General features: G+C 43.9%; 1 protein-coding gene across 2 annotated transcripts; it reads right to left on the bottom strand.

The window, feature by feature from the left end:
- Nucleotides 1–1,936: 1,936 nt before the first annotated feature.
- TPMT (thiopurine S-methyltransferase) lies at nucleotides 1,937–27,600 on the bottom strand. 2 transcript variants are annotated; one of them, XM_047734816.1, is made up of 10 exons: nucleotides 27,520–27,536; nucleotides 26,942–27,023; nucleotides 22,462–22,645; nucleotides 20,848–20,940; nucleotides 15,013–15,145; nucleotides 12,118–12,170; nucleotides 11,418–11,492; nucleotides 6,563–6,648; nucleotides 3,606–3,650; nucleotides 1,937–2,207 (listed from the first exon to the last, which is right to left on the bottom strand). In XM_047734816.1, exons 2-10 carry the CDS (start codon nucleotides 26,943–26,945, stop codon nucleotides 2,092–2,094), a joined length of 789 nt encoding a protein of 262 aa, XP_047590772.1. In that variant the 5' UTR covers nucleotides 26,946–27,023; nucleotides 27,520–27,536; the 3' UTR covers nucleotides 1,937–2,091. The 2 variants fall into 2 exon arrangements, with proteins under 2 accessions (XP_047590772.1, XP_047590773.1); XM_047734817.1 differs by lacking the exons at nucleotides 1,937–2,207; nucleotides 3,606–3,650; nucleotides 26,942–27,023 and adding an exon at nucleotides 5,684–6,341 and having other exon boundaries at nucleotides 27,520–27,600.
- Nucleotides 27,601–27,643: the final 43 nt, after the last annotated feature.

The raw sequence follows: 27,643 nt of genomic DNA, 5'->3' as shown, positions 1-27,643 counted from the left end.
GCGTCTCTCCCTCTGCCTCTGCCTCTCCCCCTCCCCCTGCTCTCTCTCAAATAAATAAATCTCTTTAAAAAAAAAATCAACTACATAAGAATATCTCAATTTTATTTAAGATTCTTTGGGTGCAAGGAGAAAAGAGGTCTATATCAGAGGGACATGGGGCATTCTCCCCGGTGCAGCTGGGCTTGAGGAAGGGGGGGAAATAGAAACCTGGAACACCAGGGGCCCCTCTCCAGCTCCCATCTCCACTTCTCTTTCTGCAGATCAGCGTGCTCTAGTTCTCAGATCTGTGTGGTGGACTGTGGTGGCTCCACAGTCCCTGGGGCCACACTCCAGTTGTGTCTCCTGTCAGCGGCTACCTTGCTTTTCCCACCACAATCCTGACAATCCCCGAAGAGAATCGGATTGGCCCAACTCAAGTCAGTTGTCTATCCTTGGTTCATTCGACTGGCTACAGAGGCGGAGTGGGGTGGTCATGGGTTCCGGAACCTCATGCTCTGGATGGGGGCAGGTTGCAGACTGGAGACTCCCATTTAACTGCCTTATAAGGATTAGAATAAGACCAGTGACTAAGAGCATAGAAGAAGACACTTCCTACATCGGGCAGAAGTGGTGGGGAGGTCGACAGCTCTGAAGCCCAAGGAATTTTTTGCGGTGTTCTGCTTATGACATATTTCTGGGGAGAGTGTTTGTAGATTTCATCAATGTTGAAGGGGTTTATAAATTTCCCCATTACCAACAACGCACGCGCACACACACACACACACACACTCTCTCTCTCTCTCTCCCTCTCTCTCACACACACACACCAAGTAACCGCCTTTTTTTTTTTTTTTTAATAATACACACCATCCTATTAACATGAGCTGAATAATCCCGATCATTTGGGTATGAAGTTGTACGGGAGAGAGATGTCTGAGATAACAAAATGTGATGCTAACGAAAAACAGAGAAGCTGTGAATCAAGGAACCGTCATGAATCCAGCCCCAAGTACACTGTAGCTCGTAAGATGTTAGCACTTAAACAAGATTAAACAAAGAAAAACAAAACAACCAAAAAACCCTGCCAAACTTAGAGAAAAACCTTCTTAAAATTGTTACTTTTTTTTTTTTTTTAAGATTTTGTTTATTTATTTGACAGACAGAGATCACAAGTAGGCAGAGAGACAGGGGGAGAGAGAGGAGGAAGCAGACTCCCTGCTGAACAGAGAGCCCAATGCAGGGCTCGATCCCAGGACCCTGGGATCATGACCTGAGCCGAAGGCAGAGGCTTTAACCCACTGAGCCACCCAGGCACCCCCAAAATTTGTACTTTTTTAACGGCTTGGGGAAAATATCCTTTTCCATATAGGTTGGTTTGTTTAATATTTTTTAAAATATGCTTCTTGATTCTGTTACCCATAAAATTATCTAAGGAGAAAAAAAATGAAAAGGGCTGCTCAGATTGAGGATAAGATGAGGGTTTACAGTAAAGCTAATATTTCGTATAAATTTCTTGGTCTTTTACCTTGAACCTTAGTAAAGTGTTACATAGCCTCAGTGGTTCTAAATTTCATAAAAAGTATCCATTTCTCTGCCTATTCTGTTTCTTTAAGTTTCGTGCATTGCATTTATTTTTATTTTTACTTTAAAAATCACTTATTATTTTTAATTTATTTTGAAAAATTATTTTAAATTTTTAATTATTTTTTTTGAAAGATTTTTAAAGTAATTCCCACACCCAATGTAGGGCTCAAACTCATGACTCTGAGATCAAGATTCACATAGTTCCACCCACTGAGACAGCTGGGAGCCCCTTTAATTTTTAATTTTTTAAAATTATACAACACATGCTGGTTGTAAAAAATTTCTTGTAATCTACAAGTAAAACAGGTATAATCTTTGACCCCCTCCAACTACACTTTCCTTTCTAAAGGTAGCTACTTTAACAATTTAGTTGTATTATTTTCTATAAAGTTATACACATTTATGAGCAAAGATCTGTAATGTGATTTATAAACAGTTTTTTTCAAGAGCAATCCAGTATAGTTTCTCGCCTTAGCATAACCGTCAGTTGCCCAAAAACATGTTGATATCACTTTTTACTTGTCTCATTTACTTTTCCGTACATAGATACAACTTTTCAACAAGGCAGTCAATTCCCCAACTTTTATGTTGTTGTTCTTCGAAAACATCAACCTTCTCAAGGCAACAAATGTTGCATACTGAACCTACAACAAGAAGAAAGGGAAACAAGCAAAATTGTTAATGAAGAAGGAAATGGAGGAGCACTTGGGTGGCTCATTTGGTTGAGCATCTCATTCTTGATCCTGGCTCAGGTCACGATCACAGGGTCGTGGGATCGAGCCCCCTGTTGGGCCCCGCACTCAGCCTGGAGTCTACTTGTTCCTCTTCTTCTGTTCCTCTCCCTGTTTGCACTCACTTTCTCTCAAATAAATATGTAAAATCTTAAAAAAAAAAAAATGTGGGGCACCTGGGTGGCTCAGTCAGTTAAGTGTCTGCCTTTGGCTTAGGTCATGATCCCAGAGTCCTGGGATCAAGCCTTGCATCGGGATCCCTGCTCAGTGGGAGCTGCTTCTCCCTCTCCCACTCCCCCTGTTTATGTTCCCTCTATTGCCGAGTCTCTTTCTCTCGCTGTCAAATAAATAAATAAATGATCTAAAGAAAAAAAAAAAAAAGAACAATGCAATCAGGGTTCTTCTAAAAACTCATCAAATCATTTTATAAAAGTAGTGTTATGAAGATTTTTCTTTTCTTTTTTTAAAGTTTTATTTAAGAGAATCTCTACACCCAGGGGCACCTGGGTGGCTCAGTGGGTTAAAGCCTCTGCCTTCGGCTCAGGTCATGATCTCAGGGTCCTGGGATCAAGCCCCGAATCGGGCTCTCTGCTCTGCGGGGAGTCTGCTTCCCTCTCTCTCTGCCTGCCTCTCTGCCTACTTGTGATATCTCTCTGTCAAATAAATAAATAAAATCTTAAAAAAAAAAAAAAAAAAAGAATCTCTACACCCAATGTAAGGCTCTAACTCATGACCCTGAGATCAACGGTCAGATACTCTTCCAACTGAGCCAGCCACGTGCCCCTCTTTTTTTTTTTCTTAAGAAGTTATTTCTTAAGGTTTTATTTATTTGACAAAGTGAGCAAGAGAGAGAGAGAACCCGCATGAGTGGGGGAGGAGCAGAGGGAGGAGGGAGGAGCAGAGGGAGGAGGGAGAAGCAGGCTCCCTGCTGAGCAGGCAGGACCCTGGGATCAGGACCTGAGCCAAAAGCAGGCGCTTAGGCGACTGAGCCACCCAGGCACCCCACTTTTGTTTTTAATGAAAATGGGGAAACGCTAAGGGCAAACAGACCTCTGGATTGCTATTACCACTTAGAACTCCTAAGACCCGAATGAAACACACGTTCTGTCTGGAAGAATTCAAATGCCTCTCACACAAGCACAACCACTTAGCTAAAAAGGCGTATGACAGAGATTGGTCCCTTTTCTCGGATAAAATATTCTTCAGTAAAAGGGTTTCTGGCTTCCAGATTTTATAGACTTCCAGAGATGAATCGGTGGTAACAGCTCAAACGGCTAATTGTTGACTTTATTTAAAATAGAAATAACTTACCAAATAATTTTTTGACTTCAGCATCCGGAACGTAAAATGGTGGGCCTAGGTAAAAGAGAAAGGTGAAGAGGAATTTTTGCAGATCTAATTCTAAAGAGATTCTCAGGACCCACTGCTCAGCTGATTTCTGGGACTTAGGTAGAATTATTCTGTACTCAGCTTAATTCTTGGCTTGGTAAGGATGTGACCAATTCCTCTGCTACTTCCTTTGCATGTGTCATACCGAAGAAGCAGACAGGCTTACCCGGGGGATGCCAGCGTTGGGCGCCTGTCTCCAGCTTCGGTAACATGGCCGGGCCAGACATGGGACTTGGGATCTTTTATTTATTTTTTTCCTTTCTCAAGTTTTTTTTTTAATTTTCTAAAGACTTTATTTATCATTTATCTGACAGAGAGAGATAGAGATCACTAGTAGGCAGAGAGGCAGGCATAGGGAGAGGGGGGAGAAGCAGGCTCCCCACTGAGCAGGGAGCCCGATGCAGGGCTTGATCCCAGGACCCTGAGATCACGACCTGAGCCGAAGGCAGAGGCTTCACCCACTGAGCCACCCGGGTGCCCTCCTTTCTCAAGTTTTTATTTAAATTCCAGTTAGTAAATATACAGAATAATATTCAGGTGTAGAATTTAGTGATTCATCATTTCCCTATAACACCCAGTGCTCATCACAAGTGCCTTCCTTAATACCCATCACTCATCCTCCACCCCTCTGGTAACCCTCAGTTTGTTCTCACACTTAAAAGTCTGTTTCCTGGTTTCTCTCTCTCTCTCCCCCCCCCATATGTTCATCTGTTTTGTTTCTTAAATTCCACATATGAGTGAAATCATATGGTATTTATCTTTCTTTAACTTATTTTGCTTAGCATTGTATCTCTAGCTCCATGAACACTGTTGCACATGGCAAGATTTCACTTTTTCATGACTAATATTCCACCCTATATCTACATACCACATCTTCTTTATCCATTTATCACTCGATGAACATTTGGGATTTGGGTTCTTTCCATAGTTTGGCTGTTGTAAATAATGCTGCAATAAATATTGGGGTGCATGTATCCCTTTGAATCAGTATTTTTGTATCCTTTGGGTAAATACTGAATAGTACAGTTGCTGGGTTGTAGGGCAGTTTTATTTTTAACTTTTTGGGGCACCTCCATACTGTTTTCCAGAGTGGCTACATGAGTCTGCGTTCCCTCCAATGGTGCACGAGGGCTCCCCTTTCTCTGCATCTTCGCCAACACCTGTCATTTGATGTGTTGTTAATTTTGGACATTCTGACAGGCATGTGAAGTGATATTTCATCATGGTTTTGATTTGTATCCCCTGATGCTGAGTGATGCGGAGCATCTTTTCCTGTGTCTGTTGGCCATCTCCATGTCTTCTTTGGAAAAATGTCTATTCATGTCTTCTGCCTTTTCCTTAACAAGATTATTTAATTTGGGGGGTGTTCAGTTTTATAAGTTCTTTATAGATTTTGGATACTAACCCTTTATCAGCTGTGTCATTTGCAAGTATCTTCTCCCATTCCAAAGGTTGCCTTTTAGTTTTGTTGATTTTTCCCTTTGCTGTGCAGAAGATTTTATCTTACTGACGTCCCAATAGTTCATTTTTGCTTTTGTTTCCCTTAAGAGACGCACATAGTAAGAAGTTGCTACGGTCAGTGTCAAAGAAGTTACTGTTTGTGTTCTCTTTTAGGATTTTTATGGTTTCAGGTCTCACATATAGATCGTTTATCCATTTTGAATTTATTTTTGTGTATAGAAAGTGGTCCAGTTTCATTCTTTTGCATGCTGCTGTCTAGTTTTAGGGACTTGGGAATTTTAAAATCAGAATGAAGTTCATTAACAAATTCCTTGGCATTTCCTTCATCTTCTGGAGTATTGATTTCCAGTGACTCCTACACTCAATCACTCTCTACACATCCCTCCCAGTTTGCTGCAGGCCATGTACTTTAAAGAAAATTTAGCTTCTGCTCCTTTCAAGAGCTATTCTAAATTCCAGCCCCAGACAGAGCCTGTTGTGTTTTCTGCCCACAAGCCCTGCCTTAAGCTTCCTGTTCAGGAATGGAATTTAAACCAGATTAGCAGGGCTGAGGTCTGTCTCCATTAATTTCCATTTCCATCTGATTGTTCCAGACTTAATTATGGACACTAGGGCTCATCTTTTAATGAGCTTTTAAGATCTGATTTACTCAAACAGGAAAAAAAAATACGAGCCTATGTAATTATTTATAAAAAGCCGCACTTTAAAAAAATTTTTAGAACTCTGTTAAAAAATCAAAAAGGTGATTTTTACAATAAAAGTCTATGTATTTGGTTTTCACTTCTTCCTGGAAATAAAAGATCAGTCACGGCAAAGGTTAAGCCTACAATGTTGAAACCCATCAAAAGGAATCCCGAAGAAAACCTCACTTTGATAAGTTCAAAACAACGATCATTATTAAAGAATGCAATAAATTGTAAAATTTCAGCAGTAAAAAGCCATAATAGTGCAGGGATTTTTCTGCACACCTACTGTCGCCGCACATCCATGCCTCACCGTTGTCCTAGAGGCGGTGTGTGTGTGTGTGTGTGTTTGCAGGCGTGCACCTAACACGTCCCCCACAGCAGGGATGAAACATACAGGCTATATTCAACCAGGGCAAACAGTCTCTCTTCTTCCTACTCCAAAGTTCATGAGACCTCGCTTTTATATTAGGGCCATCCATTTCTCCCTGTCTTCCATAGTCTGAGCTGGGAACCATGAACGAAACGGAAGACAAGAAAAACTTGTATCACGTGGGAAGAGGGAAAAAAAGGTTTATAGTTTCCATTTACCCAAACCAGACTTTTCTTCCTGAGTAAAAAAGCAGTATTCTTCCTGTGATCTAAATTGGGAGCCAGTGGTGCTATCCGTGTCATAGAATTAAATCAGGAAATGAGGCAACATCTTAGAAAAAAGAAAAACAAAAAAAACTTTACCTGCGTGTTTAGTGGGATCATAAGAAAGAGTGGCCAAGAGGTAGTGAAACCCTTTCCGCGTTAGGGACAGTATGACATCCACATAGCTGAAAGGAACACAACAAGGTAAGGGTTACATTTCTCCACAAAGGCAAAACCTGCAGGGGGAGAGAGGCAGGGAGGGAAACCAGGTTCACGGCCCTCTACATGACTGAGTTTCATTCTCGTAACAACCCCTTGAAGTCAATTCGCATCCTAAATGTCAGAAAGAGTCAGCAAATTCCATCACCTGCCTTTGCTGGGCAAGAGTAAAGACAGGACTCAAATGGGGGTGGGCTTCCAGAGCCCATCAGACTGGAAGATGTCACCTGTAGCCAAGCAGAGGCTCCTTCCAGCCTGATGCGGGTCTCTGGACGCACACACACAGCACTAAAGCTCTGGGGCAGGATGTCCCGGACCAGGCTGGGGACTAGTCACCCCAGCGTTGCTGGAACCAAAATGCCTGAGTTCTAGCCTCAGAGCCCGATTCAGGAGGTCTGCTGGAGGGCCTGGGATGCTGCAGCTTAACAGTATCCTGGGGGGCTGGTTATTGGTTATTGATAACAATATCCAGGGGCATGTGTGAGAAGTACAAAACACAACCCCTTTCCTCTATCGCGTTGGAGAGGGACAAGACTAATAAACGGGGCCACCTGGTGGCTCACTGGGTTAAGTTTCCGATTCTTGTTTTTGGCTTAGGTCATGATCTCAGGGTCCTGAGCTCAAGCCCCCGTCTGGCCCCAGGCTTAGTGGGGAGTCTGCTTGGGATTCTCTCTCTTTCCTTCTGTCCCCAGCCCCATAAATAGATTAAAAAAAAAAAAAGACAAAAAATTCAAGGGAGTATGAAATCAAAGCCCACCAAATACCACGTAAACCCTGGGTGTTATTGGCCCAGTCCTTTGTGTAGGTGTCCTGGGTGCAGGTGATGCCACATCCTGGCCAGGTCTGATGGGTTCAGAACGGGGGCACTGCCTGGGACGGGGCCCATCAGCACAGTGATCAGGAGCAGGACCTGGGCCCAGTATAGAATGTCTCCACATTGAGCCAGTCTGATGACTGTGCTGGGAAATGGAACCGAGAGCCCCAGGAAGGCGGTGCTGGTTAGCTGTTGTCACTGTGCTGGAGCTGGAGCTGGAGCTCTCGTGGGGTGTGCTGGTTGGCCCCGGGGGTTGTAAGAAGTCAGACATGTGGGAGCAGAGGTGGAGGAGGTGGGGAAGCCGAATGGCCAGGGCAGGACAGAGGAGACGGGCACAGGGAGGTAGAGGTGCCGTGAGGGACAGGCAGACAGAGACGGACAGCCTGCCCAGCTCTGAGAGAGGCGCCTTGGCTCCAGGCACTCGGATTTCTGCTGGGCTTGGATGAAGTGTGACCCCTGCCCCGGGCTCTGTGAGAAACTGGGGACGGAGGGGCTTACGTGGGGGCTAGGAGTGTGGGCTTCGCCAGATGCCAGGGCTTGAAGCCCAGCCTTTCCGCTTAGCGGCTACATGAGCTTGACACATTCTTAACCTCTGTGGGCCTCAGTTTCCTCATCTGTAAAATGGGGATGAGACTAGGAACCTACTCACAGGTTGTGGTGCCTATTCGATGAGTTTACACACATGAAGTGCTTAGAACGTGGTGTGAGGTAAGCACCCAGGTTAGTTTTTTTATTCTCTTTAGCTGACTTCCCCAGTTAGGGTTGGCTCAAGGGGGTCACACATCCTTCCAAGAGAAAGTGCTGGACCAAAGTAAACTTTTGAACAAAAAACCCTGGGGCGTCTGGGTGGCTCAGTCAGTTAAGCGTCTGGGGTCGGTCACAATTGGTCACAATCTCAGGGTCCCATATCGGGCTCCCTGCTTAGCGGGGAGCCTGCCTCTCCCTCTGCCTCTGCCCCTCCCCCATGCTCGCGAGTGTGCTCTCTCTCTCTCTCTCAGTAAATAAATAAAATCTTTAAAAGAAAAACCTTAACTTTCTGATTGTTGGTCTTAAGAAGAAGGAAGAAGTGGGGCACTGGGGTGGCTCAGTCTGTTAAGCAAATGACTCTAGGTTTCACTTAGGTCATGATCTCAGGGTCGGGAGACTGAGCCCCGTGTTGGTTTCCCCCCTCAGTTCTGCTTGAGATTCTCTCTCTCTCCCTATGCCCCCCACCCGCTCACACTGTCTCTCTCAAAATGAAAAAATAAATCTTTAAAAAAAAAAAGGAGGAGGAAGTGCCGTCCCCATGAAGGTGATCACTCAGACTGGTTTGGCCGGGTGTCCTGGGACTGACACACTTCCTTCCCTCTGGAATGCAGACTTTCTCAACCATTTTCCAAAAAATTCAGAAAAATGAGAGAGGTTTGCCCCAGTGATTTATGTCAAGCCAGACAGCTGAGGGGCCCAGCAGCAAACAGCTCAGGACTTGCCTGCGTGCCATCAAAGCAGGTATTAATGACAGGAATGAGATAAAGTTCGAACATGTGAAGTACCAGGATGAAGATAAAGAAACGTATTTTTCTGCTGGCTTGACAGAAGCTGTTATTCTGGTAATGAAGGCCAACGTGTTCTCAGGTGTGCCTGGGACTGTGCTCACACACACACACACAGGGCTGGGCTTTGAGAAAAGAGAGAGGAGGAACCAGGGAGGACACAGAGACTGTGGCTAAGCTAGAACTGAACGCCTTAAACAAGACTTCTAGATGGGTCTCACGATTCGTTGTGGTACCACTTAGATGGCCTTTATGTCTAGGACAGAGGAGGTGGTCATGGCTGGTAGGAAACAGTGGATTTCCTTTGCTCTGAGCCTAGTGGGCTTTCGTTCGTTTATTTGACAAGTGTTTGTTTAGCTCCTACTATGTGCTAGACGTAGACAGTGCCAGCTGAGGGGGGGAATTAGACAGTGTGCCTGGTCTGCCCTTCGAGTGAGCTCTGTGACTTCCAGTTTGCTCCCCTCCCTGTGGATTTGAGCCCACAAATCCAAGCCCCTGCAAGGACTAATCAAAGACAAGGATAAACATCATCAGGGAGAGGGAAACACCGACAAGGGTAGGCATCCAGCAGATGTGGGTTCAGTAGACATACGTGGTGTTTATGGAAACAAAGCGGCTGCATGGGATACTGTGAGTTGCCAAAGCACACGGACGTCACACAAGAAATGCAAAGCAGATGTTGAAATGTGATGTGGATGTCCAGGTGAAGACCAGAGCTGGAAATAGAACAAGGAGAAAGGCAGGTACCAGGCACGATTTGTTCCATCATTTCCCTAACATGGGGCACAGTGTGTATTTAGAACATGGCAGGAACTTAATACATGTTTGTTGAATGACTGAATGAAAGTAACAGAATTGAAGGGCTCAGGAAAGAAGCAAGGGTAAGGGACAGGCAGACACAAGCAAATGCTGAGGATGGTCCCTTAGGGAATGACGGCCTCTAGGCGTGTGAGGAAGGGGAAGCTTCCAGAAGGAGGAGAAAAAGGAGGAGTAGCGACAGAAAGAAAAAGGAACACAGGAGTGTGAATTATCACTAAAGGAAAATATATATTAAGAAAATGTGTGCGGCTCATGGGTAGCTCAGTCAGTTAAGTGTCCGACTCTTGAGCTCAGCTCAGGTCCTGATATCAAGGTTGTGAGTTCAAGCCCTGTGTTGGGCTCCAGGCTGGGTGTGGAGCCTACTTAAAAAAAGAAAAAAAAAGAAAAAAAAAAAGCAAAGAAAAGAAAATATGGCATGAGAGGCACATGGCTGGCTGGCTCCATCAGTAGAGCAGGGGACCCTTGATCTTGGGGCTGTGAGTTCGAGCCCCACATTGGGGTGGAGATTACTTAAAATCTTTAAAGAAAAAAAAGAAAGTGTGGCATGGTCTTCTTGAAGATGAGGTTTGGCAATCGGCTTTGACTCATGAGATAATTGATTTTTAAGAAATAAAAATTTTATTTCACTGACGTGGATGCAAGCCTTTGGACATGTGTTAAGAGTTGGCCTCCATCCCACGATATAACTCAACATTTATATGCTCTCTCCAAGTAAGCACAGGAGTGATACTTGGATTGGAAAGTACCTAGGAGCGGCCATGTTTTACTCCATATGCTTTCTTATGTTTTAATTTTATTTTCTCATAAGAGTAAGTACAGTAAGAATGGTCAAAATCATCAGTAACCAAAGCTCTGACATAATGGCAGCTAATACTCAGACAGCTATGGAGAATAGCCAGGCACTTTCCACATCCGTCCTTCCCTTTAATCCCCCAACTCCTGCAGGGAGAATAAGGCAGGGATGGTGACTGTGGGCTTCGACCAGACTCCCCAGGTCTGAGTCTGGATTCGGTTGTGTGCCAGCTGCCTGACTTCGGTCAAGCAACCTGATCTCTTTGACCATAACTCAAGCTCCATGCTAGGCTCCACGCTCCATCCTTCCCCATTTGTAAAATGGGAATAATGGGGCATACGCCCCACAGGGTTGTTTGTTGGATTGAAGGTGTTGATAGAGTGTTTCAAGCAATGCCTATCACATGGCAAGTGCCCCAGACAGGTGCCAGGTGAGGTTAGTGATGGGGGGGGTAAGGGAAGTGGGGGCCCTATTAGCAGACACTCCGCCATCTTGCAGAGGAGTCAACAGAGAACTTGAGTACTTGGATCAAGGCAACACAGCTTAGAAGTGACAGAGCCGCAAGCCGGTACCAGCTCCCCACGGCCATGGCCAAATCCTATCCTTTTTACACAAAGATGGTACTTAATTTAGGTCTTCTAATTCCAGATACAAGAAGCTGTTTCAAACTAGTGGAAGTCTTAACTGATTTTCTGGAGCTCACGAAAAGTACAGCATGTTAAATGAAGAAGACCCAAAAGGGAAAGCCAGCGTAATTAAAGAAACCAAATTACTAACCGCTCACGATCGCCTGGGTTCACAGCAACTAATGCTCCTCTATCCCAGATCCGGTCAAATTTGCCAATATTGGCTCTAGCAGAAAGAAAAAGAAAGAGAAATACATCTTACGTTAGAAAAAAATCGAGTCTCCAACAAGCAGCACAGCGTCCCTAGTGGCGCATGTTGGTATCGCACCAGCTGTCAAGGGATCCGGATCTCTGGCTGCTTTTCCCACTTCTGCAGGGATGCGTGAATGTGGGTGTGAGGAGCTCCTTCCAGCTTTAGGAGCTGGTGGCAGTAGCCTTCCCCTTCTGCTCTGACTTGGGAGCGCAGAGGAGAGCTACAGGGCAATCTGTGACAACCTGCTCCCAGCCCCCCGAGGAAGCATCAGGGCCTTTCAGGAGGTAAGACCACCTTCTATACTTCGAAAGTCCTTTCTGTAACTGATCAGGTGTGAAGCGAAGACACTGTCTTGCTCATCCTTCCTTCCCCCGCCCAGCCTCGAGTCATAACAATGTTCTCCATATTTTGGAAGCTATTCAAGGATGAAGCTATCAAGTGTGCAGACACGGTAGGCTGTGATCCGAAGAAATGCAGGCCGGAGACTCCCATCCATGCTACCCCAACTGGGCACGGGTCAGCAAAAGCCCCCCTTCCCCCAGCACTGCCTGGTGAGCACTCAGGGTATTCAAAGTACAGATGTAGGATTCAGTCCTACCTGGGAAGATCAAAAAGGTTGCAACAGTACAACGAAATGTTCCCTTTAGAGCTCTGTAATGAAAGTCAAGGGAAAAAAAAAGCTGTTTAGTTAGGAGCTACCTGGATGGTTGAGGAAAGATAAGAGGGGAAAGGCACAGCAAAGGTGGTGGGGAGAGAATATGGAATGAAACATGAAGAATGTAATTGTAGCAAAGAAATTTTTTTAATGGGAAATAAAATAAGACCTTACTGTAAATAATTTTTATAAACAGCACTGTGTTTTTTACTTTCATTGCGTTTGTTTGGTTACTTGGACTTTTTGGTTTGTTTGTCTGTTTGTTTGTTTGTTTGTTTTTGGCCTGTCTGGGGTTTTCTGGGATCCACTCAAAGAGAAAAATCATAGAGAGGTTAACCCTGAAGATGAATTAGCAATTATTTGGGGGACTTGTTCCGTTTTAGCGATATTGACTTTAGCAGAGTCCTGATATTTTGACACTGTTAAAGGTCAACAAACGAGTTAATCCACGACCAGGCAGGCTGATAGAGGAAGGTCAGATACTTTGAAAGGCATTTGTGCAAAGTACAGTTGTGTGGACTCCTGGCTTTTCTCTCTTTCATTCATCGGCTAGTGGGCGTTTATTGCCAGAGCCCCTGGTGGACAGAACCACCCTGGGTTCTAGGAAGGGGGTGCGGATCTGACGTGGGCTCTGCCCACAGTGAGGACAGCCTAGTAGAGCAGAGAGGTGTGGGCGGGAGATGCATTAAGGACCGGATGGCCTGGGCAGTTCTGGTTGCCTGCTGGGAACGTGGGGACTCAGAAGATGGAGCGGGGAGCTGCCCGGGGAGCGTCTGCTAACATTACAGGAGGGGAGGCTGGAGGCACAGTCCTGGGGCATAAAGGGACATGGATTTCACTGGGTCCAGGGGATGTGAGAAGCCTGGGGGCTGGGTGAAGGGCAAGGAAGGAGAAGTCAGGTCATGCACGTGTTGGATCGTATTCTGAACTAGGTACCAACAGGGGTTTACGAGTAGAGGAAGGGTCTCTGAAGTCCAGTCTGGAAGCACTGTGGGGGTCCACCCAGGGGGGCAGGCGAGGTGGCAGAGAGCATAGCCGGTGAGTCTCAACTCTGGGGAGCTTTAAACAGCATTGATGTTGAGCCCCACCCCTAGTGATTCTGATTCGATGGGCCTGGGGTGAGCCCTGGGACCGGGAGTTTTGTAAGAGCCACAGGAGCCCTTTGCACACGTGCCCCCGAGGCTGAGAACCACTGCTCCAGGACTGGCGTCTTTGGACTGAGTTAACTCCTGGTATGATTTGAGAACAGGGTGGGAGGAAACTGTACAATAAAGTACTATTAAGCCTCCTACTGACCTGCAATTAGTTTCAATATTTAGAAAACAGAGTACCTTGCGAGAGACTGAATGTACCAACGGACGGTGGCCAGACCCTGTCAGTCTAGAGAGCTTGGACCGACTGCAGCAGCCAGCCTGGGAAGCCACGCCACAGTCTCTGCTCGATGACGTGACTACCAGCCTCCCTAAGTTTCATCACCTTTCCCTCTTCCAACTCAGGATTAACCAGAGAAAGCCAAATACACTCCCCAAGCCAATCCCACAGGATGCCCCCTCTCTTTAGCTCACGTCTGCCTCCCTGGTGTCCAGAGCCTCCAAATGGCCTCCCTATCGTTTCCAGCACGAAGCTCTCCCACCCCCTGCCTACCTCTGAGCTTTTTCAGAAGCTGTCCCCTCTAAGAAAACCAAAAACCAAAAACCAAAAAACGGCCTTGCTTGTTCTCATTTGAGTGGTCTTTAATTCCCACATTCTTACCCCAAGCAGGCAAATCATTCCTCTGGCTCGTTGTGATCACAGGATGAAAACAACTCCCAGATCGATCACTTCTAGCCCAAACGCCACCCACTGCCCCCCAGACAGAAAGCTGTTTGCCACTTACACTTCGCCATTCCATAGTTCTCTTAAACTCATCCATTTTCTTTTTAAGTGATTTCTGTGCCTAGCATGGGGCTCGAACTCACAATCTGGAGATTTAGAGTTTCGTGCTCTATCCACTGAGCCAGCCAGGGGCCCCAAACTCATCATCCTGAGAACAAAACTCATTTTCTCTTCCCCCTCAGCTTGTTTCTTTTTTATTCTCCGCGGTCTATTCCAGGCATCTGGGCTAGAGATGCAAACTCAGCTCTCTCTTCATCCCCAGTCAGTTAATCCTAAATCCTGCCCATTTGACATCCTAAACATTGCTTTGATCTGCCTGTCCCTCTATATGCCCTATGGCCCTCTGAAGGCAAGCCTCTGAGAGCTGTTCCCCGGACCTCCGCTCACAGCTTCCCATCTGGTCTCTCTTCCTTGAGGCTGCAAGGATGGTTCGTCTCAAAAGAAAAATCCAGCCGAGTCATGCTCCTCCTTAAAATCTCTACCGCTCAGAATGAAGGACCAGCCTCCCAGGGCATCTGAGACCATGCCCGGCTCCTTGTTGCTCCCATTTTGCCCTGTGTCTTTACGCTTAGCTCTGTGTATGACAAACAGCTTTCCTCTGTGTTTTTCTTCTCTCCTAAGCGAAGAGATTCTTTAGGGCATGGACTGTGTTTTTATCTCTTCAGTGTCTTACGCAGGGTGTGGTACAAGACATTCTCAGAAATGCCTGTTTATAAATTTAAAAAATCAAACAAACGCAAACCAAAACCATGAGTATAGACAGATTTGATATCAGCTGCTGTATACATTTGTGCGTGTCTGGCGATCACCTATCTTTTTCAGCCCGAGCTCCTTAAACTCTGTAATGTCCGGGTGAATCCGTGTGGGAAAGTGGAGTCATGTGACACTTGTATAATAACCCATGCTAAGAAAAACCTTTCTTATGGGGATATGGAAATCGGTATTTACCAAAAAAAGACAAACCTTGAAAACTTTGGCTCCAGGAATTTCCGTGATGGGTTCTTCTGAGTAAGAAAGATTCTGCTCTGTAAAAAATTCCCGTATCCCAAGTTCACTGATTTCCACACCTACGACACTGTGTCCTAGGTCTGCAAACCTGCATGAAATCATATATTTACACTTACATTTTTATTCCAAATACAGTATTTTTTTTTTTATTTATTTGACAGAGAGAAATCACAAGTAGGCAGAGAGGCAGGCAGAGAGAGAGGAGGAAGCAGGCTCCCCGCTGAGCAGAAAGCCCGATGCGGGGCTCGAACCCAAGACCTGGGATCATGACCTGAGCCAAAGGCAGCGGCTCAACCCACTGAGCCACCCAGGTGCCCCCCAAATACAGTATTAAATAAAAGGGTATATCCCTATAAACATTCATTTCCCTTAACTTTAAGGGATTTGTATGAATTTGGGGTCATAGGGTTTCATAGAACTTGTAGAGAAGTGGATCTATTTATTCTGAAACTTACTAGTACATGGAATTCTGAGAAACTGATTTATATGACTTCAGGAAAAATTAAAAATTTGGAAAACTAATACCTTAAAATGTTGATCTACAACATTTACAAATGGGTTTGATTAGAAGAGTTTCTAATTTAAAAGCATCCTATGGGATTTTTAAAAAAGATTTTTATTTATTTGAGAGAGAGCACAAACTGGGGGAGAGGCAAAGGGAGAGGGGGAAGCAGGCTCCTGTTTGAGCAGGGAGCCTGACATGGGGTGTGATCCCAGGACCCTGAGATCATTGACCTGAGCCGAAGGCAGGCGCCCAACCGACTGAGCCACCCAGGCTCCCTGTATCCTGTGGATTAGAAATGCTTTTCAGTTTCTCTAAATCAGCCCTGCCCTTCAAAACTCTCTGTGCTGATGGAGGTGTTTGCACCTGTACCATCCAATCCAGCAGCCACTAACCACACTGGCTAGTGGCACTGGAAATGTGGCTAGTGTGATTTGGTTTATTGGTTTTCTTTTTTTTTTTTTAAGATTTTATTTATTTATTTGACAGAGAGAGATCACAAGTAGGCAGAAAGGCAGACAGGGGGGGGGGTAGGCAGGCTCCCCGCTGAGCAGGGAGCCCAATATGGGGCTCAATCCCAGGACCCTGAGATTATGACCTGAGCCAAGGAAAAAGGCTTAACCCATTGAGCCACCCAGGCGCCCTTAGTTTATTGTTTTATTATTATTTTTTAAAGACTTTATTTGAGAGTGTGCATGCATGCCAAGTGCGGGAGGCAGGGGAGAAAGGGCTGAGGGAGAAGGAGAATCTCAAGCAGGCTCTGGGCTCAGTGGGGCTCCATCTCACGACCCCGAGATCATGACCTAAGCTGAAATTCAGAGTCAGAGGCTCAATGAACTGAGCCACCCAGGTACCCCCAGTGTGACTTAGTTTAAACTGAAATAGCTACAGGTAGCTAGTAGCCGCCATGCTGGAGAATAGGGCTCTAGGACATTAGCATCCATTTTTACAATCTTACAATTTCTGTTTGCCGACAATAAACACTATCCAGAAATTTATCTAACTGCCATTTGCAAATAACTTGTGTTTTCCTGGTAAGCTTTATAATTACAGAATCCACAGTTGTGGGATCGGGGACTCCAGAGGAAACAGTGTTAGTGACACAGCACTGATTTTTGTCAAATTAAATAAACACAGGCAGTTCTGCTATAATGCAACATAGGCATCCCTAAAAATCACTATGTTATGCAAAATCAAGCCATAAAAATCCAAAGGTTTATGGGGAAAAGGGAGGGTGGAGCACAACATTGAAAAACTCTGTCGCAGAGGAATATTACTCAGCCATGAAAAAGAATGAAATCTTGCCACGTGTGACAACAGGAATGGACCTAGAGGGCATTACGCTCAATGAAGTAAGTTAAACAGAGAAAGACAGATACTGTATGGTCTCACTTGTGTGTGGAATCTAACAAAAGAAAAAACCCAACCAAGCTCATGGATCCAGAGAACAGACTGTTGGTTGCTGAAGGTGGGCGTCGGGGGTGGTCAAAACAAGCAAAGGGGGTCAAAATTCCCAGTTATGAAATAAATAAGCCCCATGGGGATGTAATGCCCTGCTTGGTGACTACAGTTAATAATACCTGAAAGTTGCTAAGGGAGTAGATCTTAAAGTCCGCATCCACAAGAAAAAAAAATTCTGTAAGTACAGATATACAAATACTAAATCATTATCTTATACACCTGAAACACAATGTTATATGTCAATTATGCTTTAATTTAAATTTTTAAAAATATTTTATTTATTTGACAGAGAGATCACACGTAGGCAGAGAGGCAGGCAGAGAGAGGGCGGGGAGCAGGCTCCCTGCTGAGCAGAGAGCCTGATGCAGGGCTCCATCTCAGGACCCTGAGATCATGACCTGGGCTGAAGGCAGAGGCTTAACCCTCTGAGTCACCCAGGTGCCCCTAATTTAAAATTTTTTTTTTAAAAGCTGTTACACATTTGCCATCACTTGTCTCTGTGAATCAGGATTTTCTCAAAAATATACAGTTACACTTTAGAAATAACCTGAATAAATAATGCATAAGGGAAAAAAAAACAAACCTGCCAGTGCCACATTAAAAAGAGGAAAGACAGGGGGTGCCTGGCTGGCTTGGTTGGTAGAGCGTGTGACTCTTGATCTCTGGGTTGTGAGTTCAAGCCCCATGTTGGGTGTGGAGATTACTTTTAAAATAAAATCTTAAAAAAAGAGAGAGAGCTCCAGAAACCTAACAGAAATGGTGGTAGGGTATTTTAACCATGTTAAATGGTTACAAAATATATAAAATGGTTACAAAATATATAAATACCCCAGAGTATTGGCAGGGCTGCAGCTTGTTAGTTACTGTGCACTGTAGGGGGTAGGGGGGATATTACTGGGAAGTTCGGTGGCTGGGAGGGGCTCACAGGACACAGATCAGCCTAGGTGTCCGGGAGCTGCTGGAGGAATGTGACCGGGAGCGTCCTGTCCCTTCACACTAGGCTGCATTCATCTGCGTGTGGTTTTCTGCTCTTACCTCAAGCTTCTTGGGCACAAAATGACACATAAGCGAATGTGAAATTCACATCATGCTCAAGTTGTTCCCTGACTTATCAATGCAGTCTGACTAAAGGTAGCATTTTCAAAACAAGAGGTAGAGGGGAACTGATGGTACCTCTTGCCCACACAAGACTATCAATTTCAACAAGGTCAGAGCATAAACTGTTTATAGTTCTAAAATAGACACATTCATAACTTGCCTAAATTTGTAAGTTAACATACAGGGAATATCTTTAAATGTCTTATTTTATTATTTACTTATTTATTAAATAATTGAGTTTTTGTTTTACTAAGTAGGCTCTACGCCCAATGTGGGGCTCGAACTCATGACTGTGAGTTCGAGGGCTGCATGCTTTTCCAACTCAGCTAGCCAAGTGCCTCCACTTGAGGACAATTTAGTATTTTTTAATTCTCCATACGAAGTTGCCCAGACTGGCTGTGAGAATTTTTTTTTTTTTTATTTATGTGAGAGAAAGAAAGTGAGTGAGAGAGAGAGAGCACAAGCAGGGGAGCAGCAGAGGGAGTGGGAAAAGCAGACTCCCTGCTCAGGGGAGAGCCCTATGTGGGGCTCAATCCCAGGACCCTGGGATCATGACCTCAGCCGAAGGCAGACACTTAACTGCCTGAGCCACACAGGCGCCCAGGCTGTGAGGATTTTTATTTACATTTGAAGATAAAAGCAGAGCCTGTTAGAGACTGACATAGGCTGAATTATGTTGGACTACATTGTCCTAAGGAACAAAAAAATAAAAACCCTAAAAAAACTAAAAAAAAAAAAAAAACCCAAAAAACTTAAAAAAAAAACCTAAGGAAAGATGTTAAACATTTTATTTTAATGCCGTTGGGCCTCATCTCATAGATAACTATGAGATTACATCTGATCCGTTGACAGACCATAAGACACAAATTAGATACATAAATGGAAAAACCCTCTGATACAAAAACTTACCCATCAGTGTAATGGCTTAGTTCTGGTGTTTTTGTTACAAATGACTTTAGACCCCAAGCACATTTTGACACATGTGGACACATTTTGACAAGCACATTTGATTGTCTGTTTTATCATTCCATTTCCTAATCTTGTCTCTAAACCTCTGCTAGCCCTCAACTGTTAACACTTCATGACAGGACAGTAAGACAATCTGTTTATAGAGTTAATGTTTTTCCTGCAAGTAGTTTTCAAAGAACTCTTCTAGTCCAGTGAGTCGGGGAGGCATAAGTCTAGTGATATAGTTTAAATATTAATTTCGTGGCTGCACCGGAATCTGAGGCCACCACGGCCGTGTCCCAAATGCTCAGCTACGAGTGGAGCCACGTGGGTGGGCTGCCTGTAAGAAGGCCACATCTGCCCTGGAAAACCAGCTCCGAACACATACGGTTTCTCTGGGGCAGCTACATTTATATAGCAAACAGAGCATTTCTAAGTTATTAGATTTTTTCTTTTTTTTTTTTAAAGATTTTATTTATTTATTTGACAGAGAGAGATCACAAGTAGATGGAGAGGCAGGCAGAGAGAGAGAGAGAGGGAAGCAGGCTCCCCGCTGAGCAGAGAGCCTGATGCGGAACTCGATCCCAGGACCCTGAGATCATGACCTGAGCCGAAGGCAGCGGCTTAACCCACTGAGCCACCCAGGCATCCCATAAATATTGTGGGTTTTTTTTTTGTGTTTTTTTGTTTTGTTTTTTAAGATTTTATTTATTTATTTGTCAGAGAGAGAGAGCAAGAGCGAGCACAGGCAAACAGAGTGGCAGGCAGAGGCAGAGGGAGAAGCAGGCTCCCTGACAAGTAAGTTACTAGATTTTCATATACTAATCTCTTTTATAAATACTTTGAAATGTTTTTTCCTGCCTAATGGCCAAAATTCTCAACATTCAAGCTTATAAATTAGTGGTACATCTTGGTGTGTATAATAGCATCTGTGCAGGGCACTTGGGTGGCTCAGCCGGCTAAGCATCTGCCTTCAGCTCAGGTCATGATCTCAGGGTCCTGGGATCGAGCCCCGCATGTGGCTCTCTGCTCAGCGGAGAGCCTGCTTCTCCCTCTGGCCCTCCTCCTTCTCATACTCTCTCTTAAATAAATAAATACAATCTTTTAAAAATAAAAAAAAAAATAGTGTCCATGCATTTTCACCGCAGCTGAGTTCTGGATAGAAAATGATTGCCGGGTTTGTGACTTTAGGGTAATCTGTAGTAATGGTGGCTTACTAAAGCTAATTCTCTTCACAGAGAATTACTCACAAGAATTACTTTCCTTATCACTGGTTTTATAAAATGATTCTTGAAAATAATTGCCTATGCACTCGCAGTGGGAAGGAAGAGCTACATTGAACCATGGTCTACACATTGTCTTGCCCAAAGAGTTATAATTCATTTTGAATTTTTCTGCCCACCTCCATTAAAAATATCTAAAATTAACTCAGCCAAGTTCCTAAACGACCTACAAAAATGAAACCGTATACAAAGATGTTGCAGATATAAGAGAGAAAGCTGGTCCTCTGTACCCTCTGAAACCCCACCACTGGTTCCAAACTATATATATTTTTTTTTCCTTAGAAACCCAATACAGACAAGACCACACCAGTGGTTTGTGTTGTATCTTACTGTTTGAGAATATTATCTCTATGAACCCATCAGTGATAGTCTATTGAACATAAAGAATCCCTGTGCATTTCCTGAGAATGGGATTTTTAAACCTACATCCTATTAAATATTCACCCAACACATTTGCCATCAAGAAAAGAAAGTGTATGAATGCTTATTTGCTCTTACCATTTCATCTCAACCGCTTTTCCACAAAGAGGAAAAAATACTCTCAGTCCGTTCCCGCCCTTAAGGAAGGTATCCAAATGCTTCTTTAATAGCCTGGGGAGGAAAAAATATATTTTTGTTTTCGTTAGCCCAGTGCATGGAGGAAAGGACTATACTCGGATGACGCCAAGTACTCATCATACATCATCTCCCTGAATATTCCCCATAACTTTACAGAGTAGAAAACCTTATTCTTCTCTCCAGTTTATATATGAAGGAAGAAGGAGGTTAAACGACTCACTTAGTCCCGTAGCTAGTGAGTAGGGAATCTGAGTTGACCCCGGGGCTTTCCTGATTAGTAACCTGAAGTTATTTTTTCTTGATGTTTTGGAAATTCTTTAATTTTCTGAAAGTGTATGTGTGAGAGAGACAGAGAGAAAGAGAGATGGGGAGCGTCTGGACTCAGTGAATTTTTCAACACGTGTTTTATGGGAAGGTCTGTAAATAGGTGCCAGGGTCTCAGACCGTGAAGCTCTGAGAAGTTTAACTCTGTAGTTAATTCCTTCCGTAGAGACATGGCTCTCCTAAGGTCACCCACATGACAAAGATAACCCATTGGATGGCTCTAGGGAGATGGCCAGCTACCACTCAGTGTGCAGGTGTGATGACGATGACGATGACAGTGATGATGTCGCCCCCTGGAAAGTCATGGCGGTTGCCTTGAACAAGCCTGACCGCTTCACCTAGCGCTGGCCCAGATATACTGCTACAGTTCCGAAGCCTCGTACTACCGATCCATTGTTCAGCATCCTAGCTCTTGTAATAACCTCTCTCAACTTCTCCTCCGCCACCACACAGATAACACTTTGCATTTGAACACATACTGTCAGCAAGCAAAGTCGGGACACCACCACTTTTCATGGGGCGCCTGGGTGGCTCAGTTGGTGAAGCGTATGCATTTGGCTCAGGTCATGGTCCCAGGGTCCTGGGATGGAACCCTGCATCAGGTCCCCTGCTCAGCGGGGAGCCTGCTTCTCCCTCTCCCTCTGGCCCTCCCCACTCGTGCTCACTCCCTCTCTCTGTCAAAAAGAACACCACTCTTCAGTATAAAGAGATATATACATAAATGTGGGCTTCCGCTGTATATATAAATATGCATGACCAATACCCAGATGCTACAGGGCCCTAAAAAAAAATGTATTTCATAAATCTGAGATGCCTGCGAATGCAAGTCACACTCTTATTTACACACCCTGGGAAGAGAGAAGATTGCCCATCAACCTGTGACGTGGCAGAGACGCCGAAACGTGAAAAACTAAACACGTACTTCATAAAAGCCATCCAATAATGTGTCCCTAAATTACTATTTCGATTTCCAAAGTCAGTTTCTTTTTTTTTTTTTTTTGAAGATTTTATTTATTTATTTGACAGACAGAGATCACAAATAGGCAGAGAGGCAGGCAGAGAGAGAGAGAGAGAGAGCAGGAAGCAGGCTCCCCACTGAGCAGAGAGTCCGATGCGGGGCTCGATCCCAGGAGCCTGGGCAGAGGCTTTAACCCACTGAGCCACCCAGGGGCCCCCTCAAAGTCGGTTTCTAATAGAGCGTTACTCTGTCATAAACTGAACATTTCTTACTGATGCCCTTGCTCCTGATGGAATCCAATTTTGCGGCTCACCCACTTTTCTTGCCATTCTTCCAGAGTCAACACTCGATCTCTCTGTACCTCTGGGTCAGGGTACTCTTTAACATCAAGGAACGTTCTTGTACCCTCCATGGTTCCCGAGACGCCTTTGCCTTCCAAGCAGAGAGCTCCAACACCTGTACCGAGAATATTCAGATCGCTGTCATTCAAGGGCATGGCAAGTCTACTGATGAATGAAATATAAACCTATTGTCCTTAGCAGCCTGGCTTTTAAAATTATTTCCACATCCAAAGAAAAGCCATCTGAAAAATTACTTTTCAGTGAGTCTGATGGTAGAGGTACTCCTCCTATTACATATTAGGAAGGATCTTTAAATAAATAGAATTATATCTTAATGTTAGAGTCCTAAGGGCTTAAGTTTTTTAAAAGGAGAGGACAAAAAAAAGAAAGAAAAAAGAAAGAAAGAAAGAAAGAGGCAGACTACACTTTATAATTTTTGTAAGTTTAGGATTTTCTCTAGCATCTCGCTCTTCAGTTTTTAACATTTCATTTCGAGCTGACTTCTTATTTTTTAGCCATTGTAATGCATATGACTGAAAGAGATTCAGAGTTGTGAAAATAGCAGCCCGCATTTGAATGAGAAAGGCAACCATCTTGAACTCCCTTAGCTGAGTCTAGAAATCTAACTCTGTATCTCAGAATAGCATGCTTATTTTCTATCTTCTTGATTTTTCATTTCTAGATAACATGGAGAAATGATACCCATTTTGCTCTCCTTCAACTTCCCAACACACATGCCACCTTCTCATTTTCCCCAGCCTTTCAACATAGACACAGCCTATTTATTTTCAAAGTTTACTTATTTACTTATTTAAGTAAGCTGTCCAACCAACGTGGGGCTCAAACTCACAACCCCAAGATCAAGAATCGCGTGCTCCTCCAACTACAGCCTATTTTTTATTAAATATTTGGGGTATCCATGACTATGACCAGGTAAATACTATTCACAGTGAAAGCACATAGTATTCTATGGTTACTTTTCCTTTTGTGTACAACTTTTTTATTCTGTAGTCAATAACTGCCTTGCTTTTTCCTTCATAAAATTCCTATGTATTCATTACCAATTCAACTCCAAGCTCTACCAGTTACCCCAATAACCCTATCAATACTCTCAATCTCGGGGCACCTGGGTGGCTCGGTGGGTTAAGCCTCTGCCTTCAGCTTAGGTCATGATCTCAGGGTACTGGGATCAAGCCCCACATCAGGCTCTCTGCTCAGCAGGAAGCCTGCTTCCCTCTCTATCTCTGCCTACTTGTGACCTCTCTCTCTCTCTGTCAAATAAATAAAATCTTTTAAAAAATACTCTCAATTTCTTTGATATCAGATATTCTACCAAATCACCCTCTTGGAGGAGACTTCCCAGACCTGGGTGCTTTCCACACTCATTGTATAGCTAGCATTCTCTCTCTGGATCATCACCCTGAAGATTTCTTTATCTTTTGATGAACCTCCTGATTCTTTTATCCTATGATTTCCTTTTTTTTTTTTAAACTGTTCTTACACTGGCAAAACACGACCTCCAACAGCTTTCTGGAAAAGAGGCATAGGAAAAAAGGTTTTTGTGACTTTGCATATCTTCATACTATTCTCAATCCTTGATGGGTAGTTTTGCTGGGTATAGAATTCTCGGTTAGAGATCATTTTTTTCTCACAATTTTGAAAAAGTCATTCCATTGTCTTCTAGCTTCCAGAGATGTTGCTTAAGTTCAAAGACATTCTGATGTAGTCCATGAGGCCAATATGCTTTCCTCTCTCGCAAGCTTTTCTTTGCCCCTAGCTTTTCCAATTTCATAAATCTATGCTTTCTTTTTTGCTTTCTGTTTTCAACCATTTTCCTGAGTTCTTTGAATCTGGAAGTCATATCCCTCAATGCTGGAAAAAAATCTGAATTATTTAGATGATTTATGTCCCTCTTGTGTTTCTATTTCTTTCTGGGATCCCTTTTATTCTGCCAGTAGAACCTCATGACCTAGTATTACAAATTTCTCATATTTTTTTTTTCTATTTTCCAGCTCTTCATCTTGTTGCTCTATTTTCTCAGACACCACCTTAATTTTTATTTTACTAACTTTCTATTAATTTTTAAATAAAATTTCTTTTTATTTGCCTTTTCGTTCCTGCCATTAAGTCTTTCATTTTCAAGAGCATATTTTTTTTTTAAAGAGTCTATTTATTTATTTGACAGACTGAGATCACAAGTAGGCAGAGAGGCAGACAGAGAGAGAGAGAAGAGGAAGCAGGCTCCCCGCAGAGCAGAGAGCCCAATGCGGGGCTCGATCCCAGGACCCTGGGATCATGACCTGAGCCGAAGGTAGAGGCTTTAACCCACTGAGCCATCCAGGTGCCCCAAGAACATATTTTTTTGTTTCTGATGTTCTTTTTATATTATTTTCTTATTTCATATATAGAATGGATATATTTTCTCTTTTCTACCTATTCTGCTGCTTACAAGTCACTTTTCCTGTTAATTTGTCTTCTGTCTTTCTGACTTTCCTCAAATGCCTAAAAATTATTATTATCCGCTCCTGTTTAAGAGTAGTACTGAAAAGTTGATTAGATGTTTAAGTATGTGGGTGGGCTCACTGACTGTAAGCTTCATTGTAAGGATAGGAGTGCATTTCATGTGGAAACCCAGATGTTCTTGTTGTTGTTGTTATTATTATTATTATTATTATTATTGACTGGTCAGACTTTCCATAGATGGCTCTCCCAACACCTATTGTAAGGATCAAGTCTTAGGGGCCACATGAGGAAAGGATAGAAGTGACAGAGGGTCCCAAAATTCAGTTTACCTGTTTTCAACTAGTCTCCATTTTCAGTATGGTACTCGAATCCCCAGCTATATATTTGTCTCTCTCCTGTCCAGAGTCCTTACCTTCTGCAGGGGATAAAGCCTTCCCCCAGACTCTGCTGGTGCCACAAGAGACAGGCAGTTACCTTGTTGTGGAAAGCTGGGAAAAGGATATGGGGATTTAGCCTTTTCTGAAGCAGAATTTCAAGCAATGTTTCTAGTTTCAATCATACCCTTCTATGTCCTGGAGGAAACTCTTCTAATTCCTGAGCATTTGGGGATTCTATAATGCAAATAGGGATGTTTATTGGCTATTTCCATTTATAGTTTAGAATTTAGCTTTCTTCAGTCTGTAAAATCCTTTTCCACTTGTCCATCTGCTTTCTAGATTTCAAAATTTTATTGCATTTATCTCCTCATCTGTTCTCTCTACCCTAGTGGTTTATGCCTTTAAAAAACATTGTTGTTGGGGCACCTGGGTGGCTCAGTGGGTTAAAGCCTCTGCCTTTGGCTCAGCTCATGATCCCAGGGTCCTGGGATCAAGCCAGGGTTCTGGGATCGAGCCCCACATCGGGCTCTCTGCTCAGCAGGGAGCCTGCTTCCTCCTCTCTCTCTGCCTGCCTCTCTGCCTACTTGTGATCTTTGTCTGTCAAATAAATAAATAAAATCTTAAAAAAAAAAAAAAGAAAAAACGTTGTTGTTGTTCTAGTGGGGTTTCAAGAGGGTGTGAAAATAGATATGTGGGTTTGATGTCCTATCTCTATTCCATAAGTTTGCATTTTCAAGTAATTTTCTCATAGTTTCTTTTTGCATGGGAAAATGCACACAAAGGAACTGAGGGAAAAAAAGGACACCTAAACATAACTGCAAATCTATCTGAAGGTATGAGGAAAATGTCTGTCCTTTCAATGGGAACTCTGTAATACTAAGGACAATATAACTTGATTAATTCTAACATTCCCTTTGAATCAGTGAAACTAATTTGGTTTAGATTATACTAGCATGCTATTATTGGCAGGTCTAATTTAATGATTTATCAGAGAATCGCAAACATCACCTACAAGCAGGCATTTCAGGAAAAGTTCCCTCTACTGCAAAATTTGGTTCCAGGGGGCTTAGGAGTTAAGGTGAAGCCCCCCTCCCCCCACCTTTGGGAACATAAATTCTCTTCTCTGAAAATATTTGTCAATAAATGCTTTTGCAAGGCCCTGTTGATGTCAGGAGGTGACTCTCAGTTATCTGAGAGGTCAGAGGAAAGTATCTGATTATATTGAGCAGGGAAAAGCCAAAGAGTTACAGTTTTCCCATCTACAACGTCAGCCAGAGACTTTGAAACCTGAGCTCAAGGTTTCATAAACCAGTTCTCTACTTAAAAGGGAAGCATAATTTCAACACAGAGCCAGGGCAATCTGAAATTAGACAATTCTATCCCTTTCACACAAACTAGAAATGTAAGTTAACATCATGTACATAACTTAACCCCTTCTTAGGTGTTCTAATAGCATCTCAATGTGTACTTGCCCGCGTGCTTTTTGAGAGAAAGATCAAGTTTCTTTCTATAAAGAGCTAAAGGTGCAAGTTATAAGGATCAGGAAAGACGAAGTTTATAGCTGTTCTTACCCATACACGGAAGAAACAGATGTGCTAGTTTGGCCCCCTAAGTCCTCTTTCTATGGTCTCTCAAGTCTGGTTTCCTCTCTCACTTTAAAAAAAAAAAACAAAACATGTTTCTGCTTTAGATTTATTTTTAAATGTTGTCAAATTGAATAATAACTTCTCTAAAGTGCGCAGATTTTGAGTACGGCTCAGTGAATTTTTAGATATGCATACACGTGCCTAACAACCTTGGAGCAAGACCGAATATTCACAGCACCCCGGTTCCCACTCCCCCACCCCCGCTCTCGCCCCCGCCCCCAGAGCATCACTCACTATTTAGCAAGTACTTCTCTTATCTTAAAAACCCACTAATACACAACGATGCTCGGGGGGCACTTTAAATCATGAATTCAGAAAGGTCATTCATTGCTCGACCTTGTTATTCCCAGGTCCCATTCTGCTTCCTGAACCCCATTTCAGGGCGCGGATTGCCGGGCTGCCCACGCTCGTCAGGACGCCCCAGTCCGGAATCCGATCCCAGGCTCGCACCCAGGAAGTCGTGCCAACTCTCCCGCACCCTCTCTGCGCCCCGGGAAGCCTACCTCGCGCGCGGCCAGCAGCCTGCAGCTGGTTCCGGCGTGGCCGCGGGCCCCCAGGGTCGGACCCGCGCGCCCCGCCCCCGGGCCCGCCCCTCCCCCCCCCGCACAGACCCCGCCCCCCGCCCCA

The sequence above is a fragment of the Lutra lutra genome, chromosome 6 (assembly GCF_902655055.1).
Source record: "Lutra lutra chromosome 6, mLutLut1.2, whole genome shotgun sequence".
NCBI classification, from domain to species: domain Eukaryota; kingdom Metazoa; phylum Chordata; class Mammalia; order Carnivora; family Mustelidae; genus Lutra; species Lutra lutra.
This window is presented reverse-complemented; position numbering and strand designations above follow the sequence as displayed.